Below are 22,134 nucleotides of genomic sequence, written 5' to 3' on the forward strand. Positions count from 1 at the left end.
TTCGAATCCCAAAAAAAAAGCCCTAATTTTTTGCCAATTTCGAATGGGCAAAAGAAGCCCTAACCATTTTTTTTTTTGGGATTATCTAATCATCGTATTATATTCAATCCGTCAAGTTTTATTCATATAAAGCTAATGAGGAAAACCAATCCTATTGTCTTTACAATCAAAACACAGCACTTGAAAAAAAAAAATGATTATATTGCCTTTCTTTCACGCAGCGAAAAGCAGCTGGTTTCACAAGGAATGAGAAATCAAACAATAACTGATAAATAGCACAAAAAGCTCAAATAAGCAACAAAAAGGATGCATAAGCTGTTAGGGTTTCCAAAATCACACATCTACTAACACAATTCCAGAATCGAAATCAAAACCCTAACAAAAAAGGGTTCAAATCAGTCAAACATTCGTTCTTAGTCGTTTGTCCTAAAAAAAGAAAAACCTAATTTTTTAGAAAAATCTTCCGAAGCAGAAGCTGAACCCTTGAATCAAACTGCAGGTTGGGGTGGCTCAGGTGGTTCCAATGCTGAGCCCAAGAATCAAACTAGGGAATGGGGCATTTCAGGTGGGAAGTCAGGCCAATCAGAAGCTGAGTTAAGTAGCTGGGGAAAAACCAAAAAGGAAGGGGCAATAAGTTGGAGAAATTCCATGGATACCCAGGAGAGTACTCCTGTTATGGGATCCGGAGAAAATTCCTGGGGCAAACCAGCAAGCGGAAGCAAATCAGTGTGGAATAATTTTTAGAAAAATCTTCCGAACCAGATTTTAATTTTTTTGAACGAGAGAGAAAAATATGACAGAGAAAAATATACCTCCTTCTCCAGTCGATCTCCTTCGTTCTCCTCCTCCTCTTCGTTCATCGTCGTTCGTCCTAAAAAAATCACCTAATTTCAGAGCAATTTCTTCCGATTCAGAAATTTTGAGTTCGAGATTTTTTGAGTTCAAGTTCGAGAGTTCGAGAGAGAGAGAGAGAGAGAGAGAGATACCGTCGTTCGTGAACGTCTTCGTCTCGTCTTCGTCTTCGTTCTTCTTCTCTCCTCGCTCTTCGCGTTTCTCTTCTCTTCTCGTCTGTCTCTCTGGTCTGGACTCTGTTTGAACGAAGAGGTGAGAAAAAAGGGGAAGGGGGAAAGTGTGAGGGGGAGGGGAAAAAGTGTAATTATTGGAGCCTTTTTTCCCTTTTTTAATCCAGGCCGTTGGATTTTAATCCAACGGCTCACAGCACAGTCCCGGACCATTCCCAAATCCGGGATCCTGGATCAGAACCGGAGTGTATGTATATATATATATATATGGTATATATATATTTGAATTTCTTTGCACCAATATAAAGGGCTTGATTCGTTCTTTAATTTGGTGTAAAAAAATTATAAAAAATATGCATGAAAGTATTTTATTTTCCAATCCAAAAATTTCATTGACTTTTTGCAGAAGAAAAGTAATTTAGGATGGTTGAGTAGCACAAAGTATGTTCCTAATGGAAACAAAAAAACGCTGACTTTGGGTAATTAGTTGGAACGGATCAGTCGGTGGTGTTGGATTAACTTGTGGAGTAATTATTCAGCGGTCACATGGTGTTGCAATACTCTTGTCCACCACACGTTTTTGCAGAGTTGATATACTTTGTATTGAGCCCCACAAACATGTGTGGCAGATAAAGATGTTGAGGCATCACGTGACGGTGTTTCAACAACAATAATAATTTTTTGTTAAGCTCCTGCGACAACGGCTGGGTTGTTTGATTGCCGGTTTCCTTTCTCCGTTTGGATTGGCCAAAGGTGGCATGGTGGTGATCGGAGGCGGATGGTCGGCGGTTTGGATTTGGTTGCTGTCTGATTGGTGGCCGACGGGCTAAAGATTTGTAAAGGTAGGTTTTGTTTTGGGTTTTTGGGGGTTGGGCTTGCTTCTTTGATTGTGCTTAATTGTAAGATTTAGATTTTTTAGATCATCTGGTGTTTTGAGCTTCATCTGTAATATTTGGACTTTGAGGCCTTTAAATGTTTTGGGCTTTGCCCTTAGGAGCGTATGGGTTTGTCTCATCTGATTGTTTTATTCAACCTTTAGTCGGAAATCTCTTTCTCCATCCCCTTAATAAAATGTTACTTTTACCAATAAAAAAAAATAGTAATTATTTTTTCTAGATTTTGTGACGGTGTAGTGGATTTCCACTAATTAAGAGTTGGGTGTATTCCGAAATTCTCTCTCGTTCCCAAACTTCTACACCAAATAGAACGTGCCAATTAGTTTTAGGGCAAAAATGTTTTGTAGAATTTTTCCTCATTAATCAGATCTAATTTTTAATTCATTTTCTGAATTTGCACAATCTACCTTATAAAACACATGTTGATCCAAGGGTTGAGATTCATTTGATTCAAGGGCTGATGTGTGCTCTCCAACTCTCTTAAGAAAATACCCACACTCTTGTAAATATATAACAAAATGTCATCAGTTCTTTTTACCGACTGCTCGACTTCTAGTATTGAGATAAAAAAACAAAAATATATTACAAAAATACTCGTGCCTACGGCACGAGCAAACACTAGTTCTAGTGAAATTGTCCCACGTATGATGCAACCCCATTCAAATGATAACTTTTTCCTCCCTTTGAGGATAAATTTTTGGGTGCCGGGTGGTCGTGCCCCTGTGTGTGTCCGAGCAGCGTATCCGAGCTATTCAAAAGTGTGTTGGACGGTTCAGATTGAAACTCACTCTCTCTATGTCCTCTTACCCCACCACTCTCTCTCCTCTTTCTCTCTTCGAATTTGAAATGAATGGCCTGAATGCGCTGCTCGGGCACCACGTGATGCCTTGCTCTGCACCCAAAATTTCTCCCTTTTGAGAGTAGAATTTGATAACCACCAATCAATAAGTGTGGATATTATACGTTCAATGGTAAAGAATTTAAATTTTCAATATGCGTTTTGAACTTAATTAGGAATACCCCGTTTACAAACTCTGTGCATGTTTCATGAATATTGAAACACTTTTTGCAAATGAATTGCTGTCAATCGGAAGGCATGGATTGAACAATGCTAACATATGCGGAAAAAAAATTGAATAAGGATAAAAATAAAAATAAAAGTTATCCACAATACCCCGTTTAGTATAATTTTTTCTTTTGAAACGCAATAAAGTAATTGGAAGGCATGGAAATAAGGGAAATGATTTTACCACTCTTTTTTTTGTTAACGTCACTCCCCTGCAAGTGTATTTTTGCACCAAAAATACACTTGTAGGGGAGTGGCGTTAACAAAAAATGGAGTGGCATAATCAACAGCCGGAAATAAAGGTATTATTTTCAAAAACTGAAAGTAAGCAAGACAAATGTACACATTCATTTTTAAGCAAGCAAATACAAAAGCGATTTAGTTTTATATGAGGAGTATTAATCATCCGTAATTTTCTATATTTTTTATTTTTTAATTGAGAGAGAGATATGTTTTAGGAACATGGAGAGTCACTTCATTAGATAAAAAAAAGATTTAAATAAATATTGGAATATTATAGTTTTTAGATTTTATTATTTGCTTGATTATCTTATAACATCTTTCATAATTGCAAACTAATTTGAATTTGTCTTGTTCGCAATTCAAATTTTTCTTCGTAATAAATAATAACTAGCGAATGCGTGCAACACATTTTGAAGACAACTAAAGCTACTGGTCGAACCAATGATCAAAAGAAGGACATGTTGAAAAAAATGGGAACGAACAAACTAAACTTTGGTGTATGTGCAGGACAAATCGAGGTGCAAATAATATTCAAGTTTACACAAATTTTCAAAATCCATAAATCACCCAACACACGTAACAAAAATTAATTACTGTCAAACCAAATATAATTTTTGTAAAACTTTACCTAATAAATAAAATGTCATTATGAAATTTCCATGTCTTAACAAATCTCTTATCACGAAGACCTCATTGCTCTGTCGCACAAAGCAACTGTTTGCTACAAAGTCTAGAAAACCGAAAGAAGTGATTCCAACTCATGTCATAGAAGCACATAAAAAATTGTAAAACCTTCGGACACGGCAATTTCAAAACACAAAATCTAAAAGAGTGAAGATAATGCAATCTCATAAAACTAAGCAGGCATGTTGTAAAAATGTCAATATTGTATCTGCCTAGAAAACCAAACAAAGTGGTTCCAACTCATGTCATAGAAATACATGTCACATAGCCTCCTATTTTGAGCTATCAGGCGGTGGTCACATGGGGTAATTCCCATAAAAAGTGTTGCTTTTAACTCAACTCACATGAGGTAAGTTCTATGCACGTGTATATCCCATGTAAGAAGACATTATAAATATATTAAATGAAATTTTGATAAGTCACTTTCTAAGTACATTGAAAATCGAAATACATGCACATATTGGATCATGCTCAGATTCAAGCGGACCGTACCAATTTTATTACAATAACACACCCCGCATGACCAAGAGGCTAGTGGAATCGCTCAAATGTGATCAACTTTTCATAAGGGATAAAAATCTATGGGCCGTTATGTTGAACATTACTTGCGTACCTAGGCGAAAAATAGGGATAGTATTAATACTCGTTATGTAATCGTAAGGAAAAGTAGATTTTTTAGCTGTGGGCCTAGCAAAAGAAAAATAGGGATAGCATTAGTACCCGATATGATATCCCATCTTCAAAATCGGACATGAAAGTTTCTTTTTAACCGGTTTCAAATTAGTGAGTTCTCCCTTTTTCCTTAATTTATTCATCTTCGTTTCAGATCAAAATAAAATTTCCAAACCAAGTAAAAGAAAAGGTTGCCCTTATGTACATCAGATACAAAAACCGTAACTCTTGAATGAATCGTAAAAGCATTGATCCTAATGTGAAAATTAATACCCTGTGTTTTGCCCCATAGCCTCATAATCTTTGAAGATGATTCAATCATCAATGTAGCAGTAGAGTGTACCCTAACTAAAGAAGCACATTCACGAAACAATTTTGCAACAACACCACAATAAGATAATGCACTTTTGCAAACCCCTCTTTCCTTGAGCCATGGCCAGTTTAACTAAGATCGACTTGCACCCACTCCAGCCATTGTTATCCTTTAATTTCAAAGCAAAAAAACATGAGAGTAGCCATCAGCAACCACAATAAATGTTTAAATCAGTTTCAAAAATCAGCCCCATTAATTTAGAATTGTGTTAGGCCAATTTAGAACTCAAAAAATCCAAACACGGTACTCCAACTTGTAGCTTATACTATAAAGAGAATAAATTGAGCGAAACTACCTTTTAATGCACGGTACTCATGGGAATGGCCTTAATGGTTTAGATTTCAGCATCACAATAGCTGCAAAAAATAAAATAGAAAACCCATAAAATCAGAACTTAAAACCAACATAACTTAAAAGTAGGATATTACAGTAAAAGATATAAAAAAGCTAAAGATAAACTCGATTGTGATTTCGCATTTACACTACTAATTTGAGACACCAAAGGAATCCATTTTCGTAGTAGCACATACGAAATCACATTCGCTAGATAACCTTACATATCCGCACAACATGATACTACACTTTTGTAAAATCTGACCATGACCATTAACCAATAATAATAACAATACACAAAAAAATAACTCTAGATTCTCATTCCCAATTTGAGTTCATAATTTCTAGAAAACTCAAAACACCCGAAATCCAAACTTGCAGATTGAATCATGAAGGGAGTGAATTGATTTAAAATACCTAGATCTGGAAGCTCGTAGAAGTGACTCAATTGGCATGGCCTTTATGATTCCAGTAAGAACTTAAAAACAAACTACCTAAGGGGAAAAAAATTAAAGCAACAAAGTTACACCAATACAAAAAAAAAAAAAAGGGGGAGCTATCTGTTGAAAGGGAAAAATTTCTAAAGAAAGAGTAAAATAAACTCAAACTTGCAACGACAATAAAATTTTCAGCTGCTGAGAGATCTCAAAACACCTAAACACTGGAAAAACAAACACGAAAACAATTAGAAAATTGAGTTGATTACCAAAATAACATGAATAATCGATAATATGGCTATGCTATAGGGCAATACTTCTTTATGAGCTTTCAAAAGTTATCATTTTTTAGGAGAATTGAAGGAGGAAATTCAAATTGTAGGCTAAATTTTGGGATCAATTATTGAACATTTGTCTCCATTACCATATTGCTCTATTTAAAACAATTCCTAATTAGGAGTATAATTTAAGATCGATGCACAAAAAAATTTTCTATAATCTATTTCCTACATTTGCAATGGCCAATTTGGATATAAAATCCTTTTAAGGAAAGACGTGAAAATTCATGAATTCTATTTACTATATAATATCGTTGACCCCACCATTAGAATGTAAGGAATGCTTCGTAATTTTTTTGTTGAATAAGGTAACAAATAAGATACGTTAAACATGATTCTCCGCGTTAATGGCAATTCAGCCAGCGGTCTTGATTTATGATTCTACCATATTAGGAGATGTTTCCTTTCTATTTACCTATCTCCTTAATGATTTTACTGTACTAATGTCAATTCAGCCTACCTTCTTGTTCTCTAGTAATACAAATCCTAGAAATTTAGGATTCTGAAAATAAGGAAAGAAAAATATGCTTGATTGGTTTCCTAATGGCAACGATTATGGCAGATATTGTTTTCTTCTTACATCCATGAAATCTATTATTTAATTCTTAAAAGTAAAAAAAAAAATTCATGAAATAGAAAAGGTTTCTCAGCCGCAGGATTTATGTATATAAATCCAAGGATTCAAAATAATCAATTGAAAAAGGAAGGGGGATATGTTTAGTCTTCTCCCATATCGGAAACATGTAAAACTTATAAAACCTAAAAGGAATGTAGAATGAAGGGTCCAGATTTATGCACAAAGAGGGATAAATCTAGAGCGTTGGTTGTCTTTAGGATTCAAACACAGCTCTGTTTTATTATATAAATAATAATATATATGTATGTCTTCTCGTGTATAAAATGGAACAATGCTATAGTGCATCAAATACGGAGCTGGAAAAAAATCAAAATTTTTTTATCAATTAGCGTCGTGCCCATTCGATAAATGAACCAGAAAAAAATACCGTGTTAACGGAAAAATTAGGGGAGTTCCAATTTTGTGGAAAAGTAATTTTTGAAAAAGAAGGCAATTTCAAACTCAAAAATCATATGTTTGCGCAAATAATTTTTCTATCAATATGAATCTTATTTGATAGATCTCATTAAGAACTTTTAAACGGTGCAAAAAAAATTTTAAAAATATTTTTTATTTTTATTATATATGAGTTTAAAATTACCTTTCTTTCTCCAAAAAGTTTTTTTTAGAGAGGGGAACGCCACCTTATTCTGTTTGGAATTACGGTTAAAGACTGTTCAGTTCAACTCCTCTCTGAATTACTCCATGGTTAAACCTAGAAGAAGCATAATCCAAGAGTGGCAGTCCTACAGGTTTCTTTCCCAGTCGATAAAACAGCATATTCAATTTCGCCGGGGAGCAGAATTAGGGTTCCGATTGATCGGTTGGGTAATTTTCGCAATCTCGCTACTTCTTGTTGTTGATCGTCGTCTTCTTTTCTGTTTCACATTTGTGCTAGTTTGTGTTATGCTCAGTTCACGCTTTTTTTGCTTCCGTCCACTGGCTTTTGCTTGTGAGGAAGGAAGAGAAGAGAAAGGGTCGTAGTTTCATACCAAGTCTTGCTAAAAGTGATGAGATTTGGTGAGAAACAAACTGGACCCGATAGAGATTCGTCCTTTTGTTTATTTTCCATCTTTTTTCCACCATTACTTATATCTTTCTTTAGCTATCCAAATAAGGTGAAAGGTTTCTTCTTTCTTTTCTTTTCTCACCATCCAAAGGTGTTGTAAGAACACAAAAAGTAGAAGAGAAAGAGCAAGAAAAAATGAAAAAATAAAAATTCAGCATGACAGTGGGGAAGGAACCCAGTGATTAGATTCAATGCACTTCTAATTGATTTCCTTAGTTATTTCTGTTTGCTTTCTGCAAATTATCATTTCATTTGAATGTATTGCTGATAGCATTATTTGAGTTGCTTTATGACTTCGATTATATCGCATCTTTACTTTCGTTTTGATTCTAAAACAAGCCTAGTGCCCTTTCAACTGAACAGAAATTGCATTTTCTTCCAGATATTTGTCCAGTAACTGCTAAGAGGACACAAAAAACCTCCTCTTCCATGTCTCAGTGTACTTACCAGGTGTTCTTAAGCTCCAGCGATGACACTAGTATCAACTTTTCAGATCACCTTTATACAGCGCTGGTTCACTCTGGAATTCACACTTGTCGAGCAGATAATGGAATTGAGAGAGGGCACAATATGCAGTCAGAATGTCAACGAGCCACCGAGGAATCCAGGATTTCAGTAATTGTCTTCTCGAAAGGCTATGCTTCTTCGGGACAGTGCCTTGATGAACTTCTAAATGTTCTCCAACGCCGGAAGGCAGTTGGACATAGAATATTGCCGGTGTACTACAATGTGGACCCATCTGAAGTTGGGAAGCAGACTGGGAGTTTCGGAGAAGCGTTTGCTAATCATGAAGAACAATTCATTGCAGCCACAGATGGAAGGGAAAAGGATTTGATGGAAAACGTCGAGAGGTGGAGGGCAGGTCTCAGGGAAGTTGCAAAATTAAGAGGGATGGTCTTGCAAAATCAATCTGATGGGTAAATGTCCCGGAATTCTTTATAAGGCATCATTGGGCTGTATGTGCCCGTAATTTCATTCAGATGTTGCCCACACATAGTTTTGCAGTATTTACATAAAGATTCTGACAGGAACAGGATACATGTTAATTAGAAAAGAGTTCGAAATCAGTGTAGAAATATTGTTCTAGCAGCTGGTAGTTTTCTTGATAGTTTCCCTTTCCATGTGTTTGTAAGAAACATGAAATTCTTACCCTGCTCTTTTGTTTTTTGTTTTGTTGATCAAAATCTGTAGGCATGAATCGAAGTTCATCCAGGAAATTATCAAAGAGATCTCGAACAAACTGAATCGTAGGGTCTTGGGTGTTACCCAATACCAGATTGGAATTGATTCTCGAGTTGAGAGCATAAATCATTGGTTACAAGATGGGGCAACTGATGTTGGCATTGGGGTGATAGCCGGGATTGGTGGAATAGGGAAGACAACCATTGCCAAAACTGTCTATAACTCAAATTTTGACAGGTTTGAATGCAGTAGCTTTCTTTTAGATATTAGAGAGACTTCTAAACAGCCCAATGGTTTGGTACGTTTACAAGAACAACTACTTTCAGATATTTCGAGGTGTGGAAAACTAAAAATTGGCAGTGTTGATGAAGGAATGATTAAGATTAAAAATGCAGTAAGTTACAGAAGGGTTCTCGTTGTTCTTGACGATGTGGATCAACTGGATCAATTGAATGCAGTCCTTGGAATGCGAGACTGGTTTTGCCCAGGAAGTAAGGTTATTATAACAACTCGTTATGAGAAACTGCTGAAACCATATAAAGTTGACGAGACCTTTAAGGTTAAGGAATTGGATTATAATGAGTCACTGCAGCTCTTCAGTTGGCATGCCTTTGGACAAGCACATCCTATTGAAGGTTTCATGGAGTACTCAAAAAGTGTACTCCAACAGTGCAAAGGACTCCCTCTGGCTCTTAAACTGTTGGGTTCTTCTCTCCGTGATAGAAGTGCAGAGGAATGGGAGACTTCATTGGAAGAAATGGAATCATTCACTGGAAATCAGATCCTACAAACACTGGCAATTAGCTTTATGTCCTTACAAGATGATCACGACAGGAAATTATTCCTCCACATTGCTTCATTTTTTGTTGGGAAGGACAAGGAATATGTGGTCAAAATACTGGATGAATGTAATTTCTATACGACAGTTGGAATTGAAAACCTTGTGGGTAGAAGCCTCATAACAATTGGAGAAGGGAATAAGTTGATTATGGATCAACTGCTCCGCGACATGGCTAGAAGAATTGTACACCAAGAGTCACCCAATGAGCCTGGGAGACGTAGCATAGTGTGGGATCATGAGGATTCTTTCCATGTATTGAGTAACAAAACTGTAAGAAAGATCCTTCCTATTGCACCCTCAAAAGAAGAGATAAAAGAAACACTAGCTTCCTTATTTGTGTGTATGTGCTTCTGTAATTATGTTTGCATGCTTTTTACCTGACAATTCTTTATGCGCTACTAGGGTACAGAAAGGGTTCAAGGCCTCATCTTTAATATGCGTATATTGAGGAAAGCTAAATCTTCCATGTCAGCTACCAATGTTAGTCATACAAAACGAGAACACCCGATACATGATAGTCCAGACTGGTCATGGAAACGGCGTCGTCTTAGCTTGTTCTCCTGGCAACGTCTATCCACTGCATTTCCAAAAGTTTTTCCCTCGGCAAAGGACGTAAACTTCAGAACTGATACTTTTTCAATGATGCCCAAACTAAGACTGCTCCAGCTTAATTATGTGCAGCTTGGTGGAAGCTATAAAAGGTTCCCAAGGAAGTTAAGATTGTTGTGCTGGTATGGGTTCCCTTTAAAATCTATTCCTGATGATTTCCCGTTGGAGAACCTGGTATCTCTTGATTTTCGCCATAGCAATTTGGAACAACTTTGGAAGGGAACAAAAGTATGGTTAATCACCTTCCCTGTTTTCATTTGTTGTTTTATTTTGTCATACGAGGCATGTACAGATTTGAGATGAGTTTGTAAGAACTCATTATCCTCTCTTTCTTCTTCCTTCCCTCTTGCAGTTCCTCAGAGTGTTGAAATTTCTGAATCTCAGTTACTGCCATAGCCTTGTCAGTACTCCTGACTTCTCAGGACTTCCTTGCCTTGAGAGACTATGGCTCAAGGATTGCACAAGTTTGATTAAGGTTCATGAATCAGTTGGGGACCTTGAGAAACTAGTTCTTTTGCATCTAAAAGGCTGTAATAATCTTAGGAAGCTTCCTAGAAAAATTGGGCAGCTAAAATCGCTTGAGAAACTGATTCTCTCGGGTTGCTCAAAGCTTGAAATGAATCCCATGGAGCTTGAGAAATTAAAGCCTCTGACAGTACTACATGCTTATAGAACAGCTATAACTCAATTATGCTTTACCAGTAGAAAGAGTGATCCATGGCCCAAAATTCTCTGGTCTTGGGTATCAAAACCAAGCAAAGAAATGGGCCACACATTGGCCTTTTTGCCATGCACTTTACAAAAATTATGTCTGAGGAACTGTCATCTATCAGATGATACTATTCCAAGGGACCTTAGTGGCTTATCTTTGTTGTTGGAATTGGATCTAAGCCAGAATCCAATTTCTAGCTTACCAGAAAGCATCAAAGGCCTAACTATGCTCAAGTCCCTTAGGTTAGATGCATGCACAGGGCTCCAGTCACTTCCAGAGCTTCCATCAAGTTTGAAGGAACTCATAGCAAGAGATTGCAAGTCACTTGAAAGAATGAAAATGCCTCCAAGCCTTTTCAAATCAATAGAGGTCATGCAACTAACTGGTTGCGACAAACTGGGTAAGGTTGAGGGATTGTTCCAGTTAGAAGCCATAAAAAGCTTCCATCCAGATATCATCAACACTTTGGGCTTTCTTGATTTGGAATCCAAGGGGAAAATGGAGGTGGAATTGTGCAATAACTTGACACTTACTAGAAAGAGGGGTCACCTCCAGGTGCTCTATCTGTGTCTCTATCTCAGTCTTCGTTTTTCTCTATGTAAGTGTATCTGCACCTATATTTCATACTTATGTTTTCATGGCACAGGGGTTCTATGAATTTGGTATATTCAGCATTTTCCTTCCTGGCAGCAAGATTCCCGCATCGTTCAGCAATAAGAGTTTGGGTTCCTCAATATCTTTCGTTGTGCCGTTTTTTCCCAATGTCAACATACGAGGCTTGAATGTATGTGTCGTTTATGTGTGTTCCAACTCTCACAAAGATGGGAACTTGCATGATTTCCATGTTAAATTTATAAATAAGACCAAGGGTCTTGAATGGACCTATGGCCCAACGATCCATGGAAATGAAGAAATGATATGGTTAAGCCATTGGAATGTGAGGAATCTGCAAGCTGGTGATGAATTAAATGTTTCCATGGTTTTGGGGGTTGGTTTCGAGGTAAAAGAATGTGGGGCCGACTTCGTGTATGAGCAAGAAGAGAAGTGCCCCTGGTCAAATAGTGGTGGATGCACCCAGTCTATTAGTGGACAAGGAGTAATCCAACACCATGACTTGACTTCTCATCAGCGTGTCATTGGTGGAGATTTGTCAGCATACGAGAGGAGTCAAGGCGTGTATCTCCTCTGCCATTATGGTCAATCTTCTAAGTTCTAACTAAGATCCTCTTCAAAAGCATTCAAGTAACACTGGGATGTCGCAACTGTCTATAAGGTTCCAACTGGGGCACGAAAGTAGCTACAGGTATGTATAGCTTCCTTTGCGAAGCAAGTATTAAAAAGAAGTTGCTTGAAGGTAAAATCAGCACCATAGTCCTCTCAAAGAACAAGACATGGAATCTGCTTATCAAGTTGATATTGCTATATTTGAGAGGAAAACTGATTTGAACATTATCTTTCCTTCTTCAGACAAATAGGGGACACACACACAGAGATGCACACGCCTATATCTCTAATACATATATGTGTAGATGTGTGTGGGAGTGTGTCTGTATATGTCTTTGTATATGCAGATAATATCTGTAATAGTAGTTAATGTTTCAATGTTTTCATGGTACAGGAGTTGTATGAATTTGGTATATTGAGCACTTCTCTTTCGGGGACTGAGGGAGGAAGGGGGCCTTGGGAGCCCTTATGCGGACGATAAAGGAGTTATTACTGTCAGTCTAGCTTCACTGGTATTGATTACAGAAACGGGGTAAGTATTTAAGAAAGCAATTCTTTACAACTTCAAAAATAAACTTTTTAGAACTAAAAATAATGAGTCATTACGAGCTATGTGATGTGGACTTGGGTGCGGATATGTGTCAAAGTGTATAGTTCCTATGTCACGGATGGGGGTAGATTGCAAAATACCCGAATTCCTTATTTATTTCAATGGTAACTTGTGTTCACAAGGTGCCATATACCAAGTCATGCAGAATTTGGTTTGCCAAATTTTTTTCCTAGGTAAATGTCCAACGAACAATGTTGGCAATATTCGATCTCCTACCTAAGTTTGAGTGACTGATATGTGCACTTCATACTTTTGTGAAGAGTCCTTTTTATATAGATCATTACCAACTCCTTGTCTATTGTGGGTCAGATTTTTCAAGGGGGGAATGGTGATACAGGTTTGCCGGGTTGATTTTGCGATCCTTTATATTGGAAGGTTCAGTGGCATTTCAAATATCCCAGAATTTCCTCCTGCTAAGGGCCCTGAAACCTTCCATGGCATGGTTGTACACTCCATGGAGTATACAGACATGGATTTTGCAGCAGCTCAAGTGTTGGTGAGAGGAAAGCGAGTCACTGTTGTCAGGTTCCAGAAACACGCAATGGACATTGCAATGGAATGCTCAACAGAAAATGGTAAGAACACATGGCGAACTAATTTGGAAATCTACTCATTTAGCTCACTCATTAAAAGTTATACCTACACATCGAGCTAGGTCATATCGCTTTTGGTTTGTGACAAGTAAATTAACTTGTATCTGATTTTTTAGTTTGATGCCAGGATAGCACCATTTTACATGCAATGTTTTTGTGTGCTCGCAGGGGTGGAAAATCCATGTACTATATATCATACAGGAATGAACACTGGAACATTTCGAATTACCTTCCTTGGGGAGTTCCCAGTGCATATTTTTACTTCGATCACTTCTCAGAGCTGTTGGTTCATAAGCCTGGTGAAGGATTTTTCCTTGGTCTCCTGGCAGCACTTCTTTCACCTCTGGTAATCTCTCCTCTTCAATTGCAGTTCCCAGATAAGTTATTATGTGTAAAGATGATTTACTTGCCAATATGTGTCAGAGATGGGGATTTTCCAAATTTGTTGGAGGTCTCATAAATCGGAAGCATTGTCTTTCAAAGTTGGGAATGGTGCCCAAGCACAGTTTCTTGAAAGAAACCGGTTCTTGTTTGGTCTCAATCGTGCCCGAGGGGTTTTACGAAGCAGTTGATAAAGGTAGCATCAAATTCAAGAAAGCTCCGAGTTTTGGGTTTTGCAAGGAAGGCATCTTGATTGTGGTGAGGCTGGACCTCCAAAGACTGATATGGTCGTATTTGCTACTGGGTTGAGGGGAATTTAAAAGCTTAAAGACATTGTTGTGTCCACAACCTTCCAAGACTGCATGCTCGGGTCACCGGATAAGAGAGTGCAACGCTCTAGGTTGACATCTTTACTACATAGAACAGTCTATACAGCACTCCACATATTTGTGCGCTTATTGGGTTTTTATGCATCTGGCCCGTCTCCGACTCTGTACTAAAGAGAGTCGGTCTCGTGCACTGTTGGTATCACAATTTTATTGAGTTTATGCATGGTTGGTTGGTTGTTATAACACATACATGTTGGTATCCCCATTTTAAGAAAGCAAAATTTTGCTTTTTGTAAAGGAAAATGCCCACAGAAATTGTCCACCACTTACCGAGTTTGTAGATATTGATTGGGTGTTTGTATGAGGGGTCCAAACCAACTTCCAATTAAAAGCTGCCACATTAGCACTTTTAGACCAAATTTCGATATTTGTAGTATTGCTCAAATATAAATTTCTTTCTTCTAACAGGGAATGCATTCATCCTTGAATTCCAAAACTAGCGATAATCGGATTCTCAGAGATCATTTCAAGTCTTGCACAATTCGGAGATGAGGTGCCGATGGCTAGCAGGGCTTCTGGACGGCACATTCAAGCTACCCGGAACTAAAGAGATGGAGAAAGACACTGCAAAAGGCGTCAAGTTAATGAAGCGATACTCTGGCCAATACTACCGGAGATCTTGCATTGGCGCTCTTCATTTATGGTACGACCAACTCCGCCAGTACATGGGATGGAAACCTAAACGAAAGAAGGGATTCATTGCTGAGTTGTTTGAGCCATATATCCTCCTGGATTATGCTAAGCTGGTCGAGACACTCGGATATCAAATCCATCCTAAAGAGCTGCCTGGCCAACTGTTTTTCTCCCAAACTTGCAATGCCATGAATCCTATTACCAGTGTCAATGGAGATTATTTTTTCAAAAAAACTATAGGAAACAAGATGGTTTGCTTGTCAAGCTTAAAATGTGATATAGAGATTTGCAATTGCTTTTGGGGGCAAAATTTCTTGAGAGAAATCCTCATCAAGCCTTTTTGTGTTTTTTTTTAACCCACCCCTTTCTTCTGGGGCAAAGGCTATGATGCTCCCAAGTGGTATGGGAGCATCATACTCCCAATGAATTACAGGCAATACTTACCATTCACTAAGGCAACACTTACCATTCACTAAGGCAGAACTTACCACACAAGTGTGGTAAGTTCTGCCTTAGTGAATGGTAAGTGTTGCCTTAGTGAATGGTAAGTGTTGTCTGTTTTGTGGTAAGTAATCCTCCGTTTTTTAGGTCAAAATCGCCTCATTTTTAACAAAACCACCCTATTTTTAGTTTTTGGTTTTGATCTAAGGGCTGTGATTTATCTATTTTCAATCCAAGGGCTGTAATTCATTGGGAGTATGATGCTCCCATACCACTTGGGAGCATCACAGAAGTTTTGCTTTCTTCTTCCAATTTATTTTGACATCTCCAGACAGACAAAATTATTCAGTGCCTCCAGGTCAGGTGCACTGAATAATCTCTCCAAGACCCCATAATCATGATATTTTTCCTTAAAATTCCTCTCATAATCACTTTTCCTTTAGGATCCATTTGGAACTCATGGAAAGAAAAGGAAAATAAGAATTGTTAAGAAAGAAAGTGTGCGAAAAATGTGTTCTGCTCGAAATTTTGTTTAATTTTTTTTTCACACTTTCTTTTCAAATGAAACGAGGAGAACTGTCTTTTCCTTTCCCTAAGCTCTGTTTGGAACTCGAGCAAAGAAAAGGAAATGAGGGGGAAAGTTCAAAGAGAAATTAGAGAAAAGTTGAATATATGGTTCTGAAACCAAACCAAATCAAACGAGGGAAGACGGAGCCTTTTTCTTTGGAACGTGCAGAAAGGAAAGGAAAAAGAAGAGAGAGTTGAAAAAAATTCTCTTCCCTCGTTTGGTTTGAGAGAGAGAAGAAGCGAAAATGGAAACTTTAATGTTAGATACAAAGAAAATTTATTTCGAAAGTCTTTCGAAAAAATAATCAGTGGTTGAGATTCACTTTGATAATTGGATTTCATACAACAAATGAATTTTAACCACTAATTGATCTTTTTGAGCCACTTTCAGAATAAATTTTCTTTGTTTCTAGCATTTTTTGTAAACTTTTTGTTCCAGGAGTTTGTTAAATTTTCCCCTTTCGTTTCTCCCATTTTCCTTACAAAGTAGTACTTTTCACTTCCTTTTTCACAACTAAACCGAGTAATTTTCTTTTTGGTCCTCCAAACCGAGTAATTAAGATCCAACAATTTTCGCACCCTCGACGCTGTCAGAAGAATTTTTCCCACGCAAATTTTAACGCGTCCACACCGTTCTCTCTCTTTCTCTCTCTCTCTCTCCTCCTCTGTTTAACTAGCCATAACTCCTCGAATCGGTGAGGCGGTCGATTCCAAAGAAGGCACGTAACGATCAATCGGCTGACTCAGGTTGGTAACTTCTTCTCAATCCTATTAGGAAATCAATTTCTTCTGATTGGGCGCGAGTCCAACGTCCTTTGTTTTGCACTCCTATACATACAATCCTGTAATTACAAGACTTTTCTTCACCACATTGAGAGAATACTCGCTAAGTTTTTGCAATTGTTTTCCCCAAATTACTTAGGAGCATTCCAAAAACTAAATGATTATTATTATTATTTACTTAGCATTTTCTTCCATACATCACGAAAAGCATCAAGTCTTTTGATTTGATGCATAAATATCAGTTGAGTTCTCTTTTTCTTTTTTTCTGTCCTAAAGTCGTAAAGGTTGGATTTTTATGCAAATTATATCCACCAATAAATGCATTATAATGACATTCTAATAAAAGATAACAGTTACAATTACAAAACATTGGAAGTAATTGAGATAATTCTGAAGAAAACTGATATAGAGCTGTTGATTTTCTTGTTCTGCTTGATACAGATGTTGTTTGGGGGCCACAAGGAGTTGAAATTCATGAACTGTGATTCTTACTCCAAACTCATTTTTCGGCCCAAGTTACTTGCTATACTATCTAGCAACCCAGAAATCTTTACCCTCGGATACGAGATTCCAGTTGGGGAATTTGTATTTTGCCACCATTAACATCCCAAGGAAAGCTCGATTTAATGGCTGTTGATGCCTCCTCTTCGATGTCTCGTTTTACGTACCACGTGTTCCTGAGTTTCAGAGGTGAAGACACTCGGAAAAACTTCACGGACCACCTCTATACAGCTTTGGTCAATGCGGGTCTGCATACTTTTAGAGACGATGATGAAATTGAGAGAGGTGGAGATATTAAGTTAGAGCTGGAGACAGCAATCAAACAGTCAAGAAGTTCAGTAGTTGTCTTGTCAAAAGACTATGCTTCTTCTGGGTGGTGCCTCGATGAGCTTGTGATGATCGTTGAACGCAAAAGGAACTGTGAGCATATAATTTTCCCGGTCTTTTATGACGTGGAACCGTCCTGTGTGAGGAAGCAAACTGGGAGTGTTGGTGAAGCATTTGATGGGCATGACAAGCGATACAAGGCGGAAACTGATGAAACGAAGAAACAGTATTTGAGAGAGAAGATGAAAGGTTGGAGGGCAGCACTGAGAGAAGTTGCTGATCTTGGAGGTTTTGTCTTAGAAAATCAAGCTGACAGGTAATTGCATCTTACTTTCTTCCTTTGGATAACGGCAATGTTTTTGGACACAGATGTGTCTGCCAATTTCCAATGCGTGTGGGTTCACGTGTATTTGTGTGGGGCCCACTTGCATTGAACGGCTCTGTGTCCGGACATGTGTCCGTGTTGCTACTCTTTGGGTAATACCCTTTGAAATGTTCTCAAGAGATACGTGGAACTGTAATTGTAATTTAACACTTAACAGTCAACGTAGAGTTCTACAACCCACCTAGTAGACACACCGAGAGACAGGGCTCTCTTAGCAGAGTCATGTGCTGCCCTATTACATGATCTACTAACATGAACAAACCTACAGAGTTGAAAAAGAATGAACAAACCTACAGAGTTGAAAAAGATTCTTTAAAGCCATACAACCTTGAATCAGCACAAAGACATCAGTAGGAGGTGCATTAGAAGAGACGCAATTCTTGACAATAGCGTCCAATTATCATATCAATCTTCAAAGCCAAGCAAGATTCATGAAAACCTGAGAAGTCTGCATATCGGACTCTAAAACAGCTTCGGTGTGGGAGTCTTGTGCAAAGTTAGCTATGGAATTATGATTCGAGAGTTCGCGATCTTTTTTGTATTTGTAGCTTTTGATGAATAGTTTAGACATTGTAAGGCTAGTAAGTATTGGTAGTTGGTACTGGTATTTTTGTGTCTTGAAAGCTCCCTAAGATGGATCAGTTGATGCAGAAGAGCTTGAGTTAAGCAAATATTAGAAGGCATACCCTTTGAAGTTAAATTTGATGTCTGTTTTAGAAGTTAGAACCTAGGTTTTTTACTCAAGAGTCGTTACTTTTGATGTAGTAGAAATTGTCCTAAAGTTCATGTAAAGATATCATTAAGATTAGTACCGCATGTTTATTTGTCATATCAGGTAAGTCGTAATGTGATTGACATGGGGCATCCAAATAGAGTAATTTTTCAGTTTGTTTGCAGTTTTCATTGAGATGTTCATCTCATCTCATTTCTTGACATGCTTAATTTTGTTAGTTACCATTTTGATCTCAATGTGCAGGCATGAGTCAAAGTTCATCAAAATAATTGTTCGGGAGGTTGTGAGAAAATTGGATTTCATGGTGCTAAGTGGTACCCCCTACCCAACCGGACTAGAATCCCGTGTAAAAGATATCAATTCGTGGTTGCAAGATGGGTCAAATAATGTGGGCATAATGGTGATCAATGGGATGGGTGGAATAGGGAAGACAACCATAGCAAAAACTGTTTATAACCAAAACTTTGACAGATTTGAAGGTAGCAGCTTTCTTGCCAATATTCGAGAAACTGCAAAAGAACCTAACGGTTTGGTTCGTCTTCAGAGACAACTTGTTTCAGATATTCTGAAGCGGAAAATGGAGCGAATATACAGCGTTGATCAAGGAGCGCCTTTGATTAAAGATGCTTTGTGCTGTAAAAGAGTTATAGTTGTCCTTGATGATGTGAATCATTTGGACCAAGTAAACGATTTAATTGGGATGCAAGACCGGTTTCATCCAGGAAGTAAGATTGTGATAACTACTCGACATGAGCAATTGCTAAAGGCTGATGAAGTTTTTGATATCACAGTAGAGGAATTGAGTGATGATGAAGCACTTTGTCTTTTCAGCAGGCATGCTTTTGGACAACACAAACCTATTGAACAGTACATGGAGCTGTCAAAAAGGGTTATTCATTATTGTGGTGGTCTTCCATTAGCTCTTCAGATTTTGGGCTCTTCTCTCTGCGGCGAAACTGTTGATGTATGGGAGAGTCAATTACAAAAACTAAAAACTCATTTGCCTGAGAAAATTCATAACGTGCTTAAAATGAGTTATGATCCCTTAGATGATCATGAGAAAAATTTGTTCCTCGATATTGTTTGTTTCTTTGTTGGAAAGGACAAAGATTACACACTTGAAATACTTGAGGAATGTTATTATCCTATTATGGTTGGCTTCCAAAATCTAATTCGTAGGGGTCTTGTAAAAGTTAATAAAAAGAACAAGCTTTTGATGCACCAATTGCTCAGAGAAATGGGCAGGGAAATTATTCGGCAGGAGTCCCGGAAGCAACCTGGAAAGCGCAGCAGACTTTGGTATCATGAGGACGTTTTCAACGTGCTGAGGGATAAATCTGTAAGAATTATGCTTCTCATAGCTATTTCTATGCCTTTTTGCATTTTTGTGACTTATCTTTTTCTTTATCAGGGAACTGAAACAATTGAAGGCCTTAGCCTCAACATGGATGATTTGACATTTAAGAGATCAAAAAATGTACAAAAAACCCAGTTGGAAGGTTTTCCTGGCGAACTGATGCTGCTTAATGAAGGAAATTCGCCTAAGCGATATCGTCTAGGCTTACTCTCATGGTTGCCCATGGTCCATGCCTTAGTAGAACCACTCTCAGAACCAGATGAAGCAGATTTGAAAACTGATGCATTTTCACAAATGCACAACTTGAGATTTCTCCAGCTTAATAATGTAAGACTCACCGGAGGTTACAAAGAATTTCCTAAGAGGTTAAGATGGTTGTGTTGGCGTGGCTTCTCTTCAAAATATATACCTAATGATTTTCCTTTGGAGAGGCTGGTTGTTCTTGACATGCAGAATAGCAGCTTGGAACGATTGTGGAAGAGAACCAATGTATGATCCAGCTTTTCCTTTGTATCTATCGTCTCTTATGCTTTTCTCAGATAAATATAGACGCTGGTGGATACCCGGTTGCCTACTTTTTTGTGTTTTTGCAGGTGCTCAAGTCATTGAAAATTCTTGATCTCAGTTGCTCTAATGGCCTTACCAGCTCCCCTGACTTCTCACAGCTTCCTAGTCTTGAGAGACTGATTCTTAAATATTGCAAAAGTTTGGTCACGGTTCACGAGTCCATCGGGGAATTAGTTAGACTTGTGTTGCTGAATCTAAAAGGCTGTGAAAATCTTAGGAACCTTCCAAATAAAGTTTTTCAGCTCAAATCCCTAGAAAAACTGATTCTCAGTGGATGCTCAAGGCTGGAAGGGCTGCCCCCTGATCTGGGCAAGTTGGTATCTTTGAATGGGGTTCACCCCGATGGAACAAACTAGTTACCCACCACCGCTGGACAATATGAACTGTGGCATGAACTCCTGTTCTTGGGTGTTAAAAAATTAAAACCAGGTGGTTTGCAGTTTCGAATCAGGAAAACTGCAGAAAATGTTAATGGCCTGACGAGCCTCAGGTGATTCTATGATTGCAGAATGTCAGAGCGTTTTTCTTCCAGGGAGTGAGATTCCTGATTGGTTTGATGATAAGAGTTGCGGTTAAAGTTAAACAATGTCTTTTACTGTCCCTTTCTTCCCCATCTCAAGTTCCATGGCCTGATTCTAGGAGGTTTGTATATGGACACGGCTTGGACTGTGAACAGACAGAATGGAGGTATGAATGTAGTCTTTGAAATAACAAAACCGAGGGTCTGAAATGGGGTTACAGGCCAACATTCAAAGGCACTGCACATCAAGGCAAAGATGTGGGCAGGTTAAGTGATTGGAAGGTAGCTAATTTGCTAGTGGAAGGTGGTGTTGAAGTGAATGTCTCTCTGTGAATGCGGCAGAGCTTTTTCAGGACAGAGAATTGGAATCTGGCGGCTTATTGCGGAGTTTCAAGAAGTAGTAGAGCAAGTTAGCAAGAGTTGGTTCAAAGCACAAAATGACTGCATTGCTTCAAACGGAGGGATCTCTTCTTCCTTTCTCAGCAGCTAATGAGAAATCAAATTGAAGAAGGAACAGGAACAGGAACTGGAAATCTGGGGGTGGAAAAATAAACCCGGCAAACCTCCACGAGTTTCGCTGGTTCGGTTCTTGAATGTTAACAATAGGTTCTAGGTCTGAAATTGTTGTTTTTTTGATTCTTGAGTTAGCTTAAGAGGGTGTTAATCTTTGTAATTTGTTTTCAAAGATTAATAAAATTCCTTTTTGCTCTTCAAAAAAAATGTGTCTGATTGAAGAAGAACTGATTCTGCAACTCAGTATAATCAAGTTGATACCTTTCCAAACCAACTTTAGGCTACTTCAAATGCTACAATATTTCCCTTTGTTTCTCTTTCAAACTCAAATGCTGCCCTCATAGCCATAGTGGAATGTGCATTTTAACAACTCTCTCTAGAAACTTGTTTCTCCCATAAACATGGATTCTTCACGAGCATTTAAAACAAATACGGAGTTTTGACCTAAGGTCGAATACAGATGCATTAGACGTAAAATATTAAGCATAACTCCCACCAAGTTTTGATTTTTCCTAGC

The 22,134-nt window shown here is 38.0% G+C and overlaps 3 protein-coding genes and 1 long non-coding RNA gene across 9 annotated transcripts; 3 read left to right on the top strand and 1 right to left on the bottom strand.

Moving 5' to 3' along the window:
- Positions 1-7,324: 7,324 nt before the first annotated feature.
- LOC131306341 (disease resistance protein RPV1-like) lies at positions 7,325-15,244 on the top strand. Of its 6 annotated transcripts, none has more exons than XM_058332517.1 (11): positions 7,325-7,508; positions 8,113-8,666; positions 8,941-10,042; positions 10,175-10,609; positions 10,734-11,648; positions 11,740-12,396; positions 12,712-12,849; positions 13,237-13,502; positions 13,689-13,866; positions 13,944-14,301; positions 14,699-15,244. In XM_058332517.1, the coding sequence occupies exons 1-6, from the start codon at positions 7,386-7,388 to the stop codon at positions 12,307-12,309; spliced, it is 3,699 nt and encodes a 1,232-aa protein (XP_058188500.1). In that variant the 5' UTR covers positions 7,325-7,385; the 3' UTR covers positions 12,310-12,396; positions 12,712-12,849; positions 13,237-13,502; positions 13,689-13,866; positions 13,944-14,301; positions 14,699-15,244. The 6 variants fall into 6 exon arrangements, with proteins under 6 accessions (XP_058188500.1, XP_058188501.1, XP_058188503.1 ...); XM_058332518.1 differs by having other exon boundaries at positions 13,265-13,502; XM_058332520.1 differs by having other exon boundaries at positions 13,303-13,502.
- LOC131307081 (probable flavin-containing monooxygenase 1) lies at positions 13,253-14,782 on the top strand. The gene is made up of 6 exons (XM_058333498.1): positions 13,253-13,502; positions 13,546-13,597; positions 13,689-13,866; positions 13,944-14,205; positions 14,503-14,588; positions 14,699-14,782. Exons 1-6 carry the CDS (start codon positions 13,253-13,255, stop codon positions 14,780-14,782), a joined length of 912 nt encoding a protein of 303 aa, XP_058189481.1.
- Positions 15,245-15,728: 484 nt separating the features above from the next.
- On the bottom strand, positions 15,729-17,280 carry LOC131306351 (uncharacterized). The gene is made up of 2 exons (XR_009193838.1): positions 17,154-17,280; positions 15,729-16,673 (listed from the first exon to the last, which is right to left on the bottom strand). It is a non-coding gene; the product is annotated as an uncharacterized LOC131306351 (long non-coding RNA).
- A 60-nt stretch (positions 17,281-17,340) lies between these two features.
- LOC131306347 (disease resistance protein RPV1-like) lies at positions 17,341-21,891 on the top strand. The gene is made up of 4 exons (XM_058332528.1): positions 17,341-17,858; positions 18,904-19,999; positions 20,072-20,506; positions 20,611-21,891. The coding sequence occupies exons 1-4, from the start codon at positions 17,341-17,343 to the stop codon at positions 20,938-20,940; spliced, it is 2,379 nt and encodes a 792-aa protein (XP_058188511.1). The 3' UTR covers positions 20,941-21,891.
- Positions 21,892-22,134: the final 243 nt, after the last annotated feature.

This window comes from Rhododendron vialii, chromosome 11a (genome assembly GCF_030253575.1).
Source record: "Rhododendron vialii isolate Sample 1 chromosome 11a, ASM3025357v1".
Lineage (NCBI taxonomy): Eukaryota > Viridiplantae > Streptophyta > Magnoliopsida > Ericales > Ericaceae > Rhododendron > Rhododendron vialii.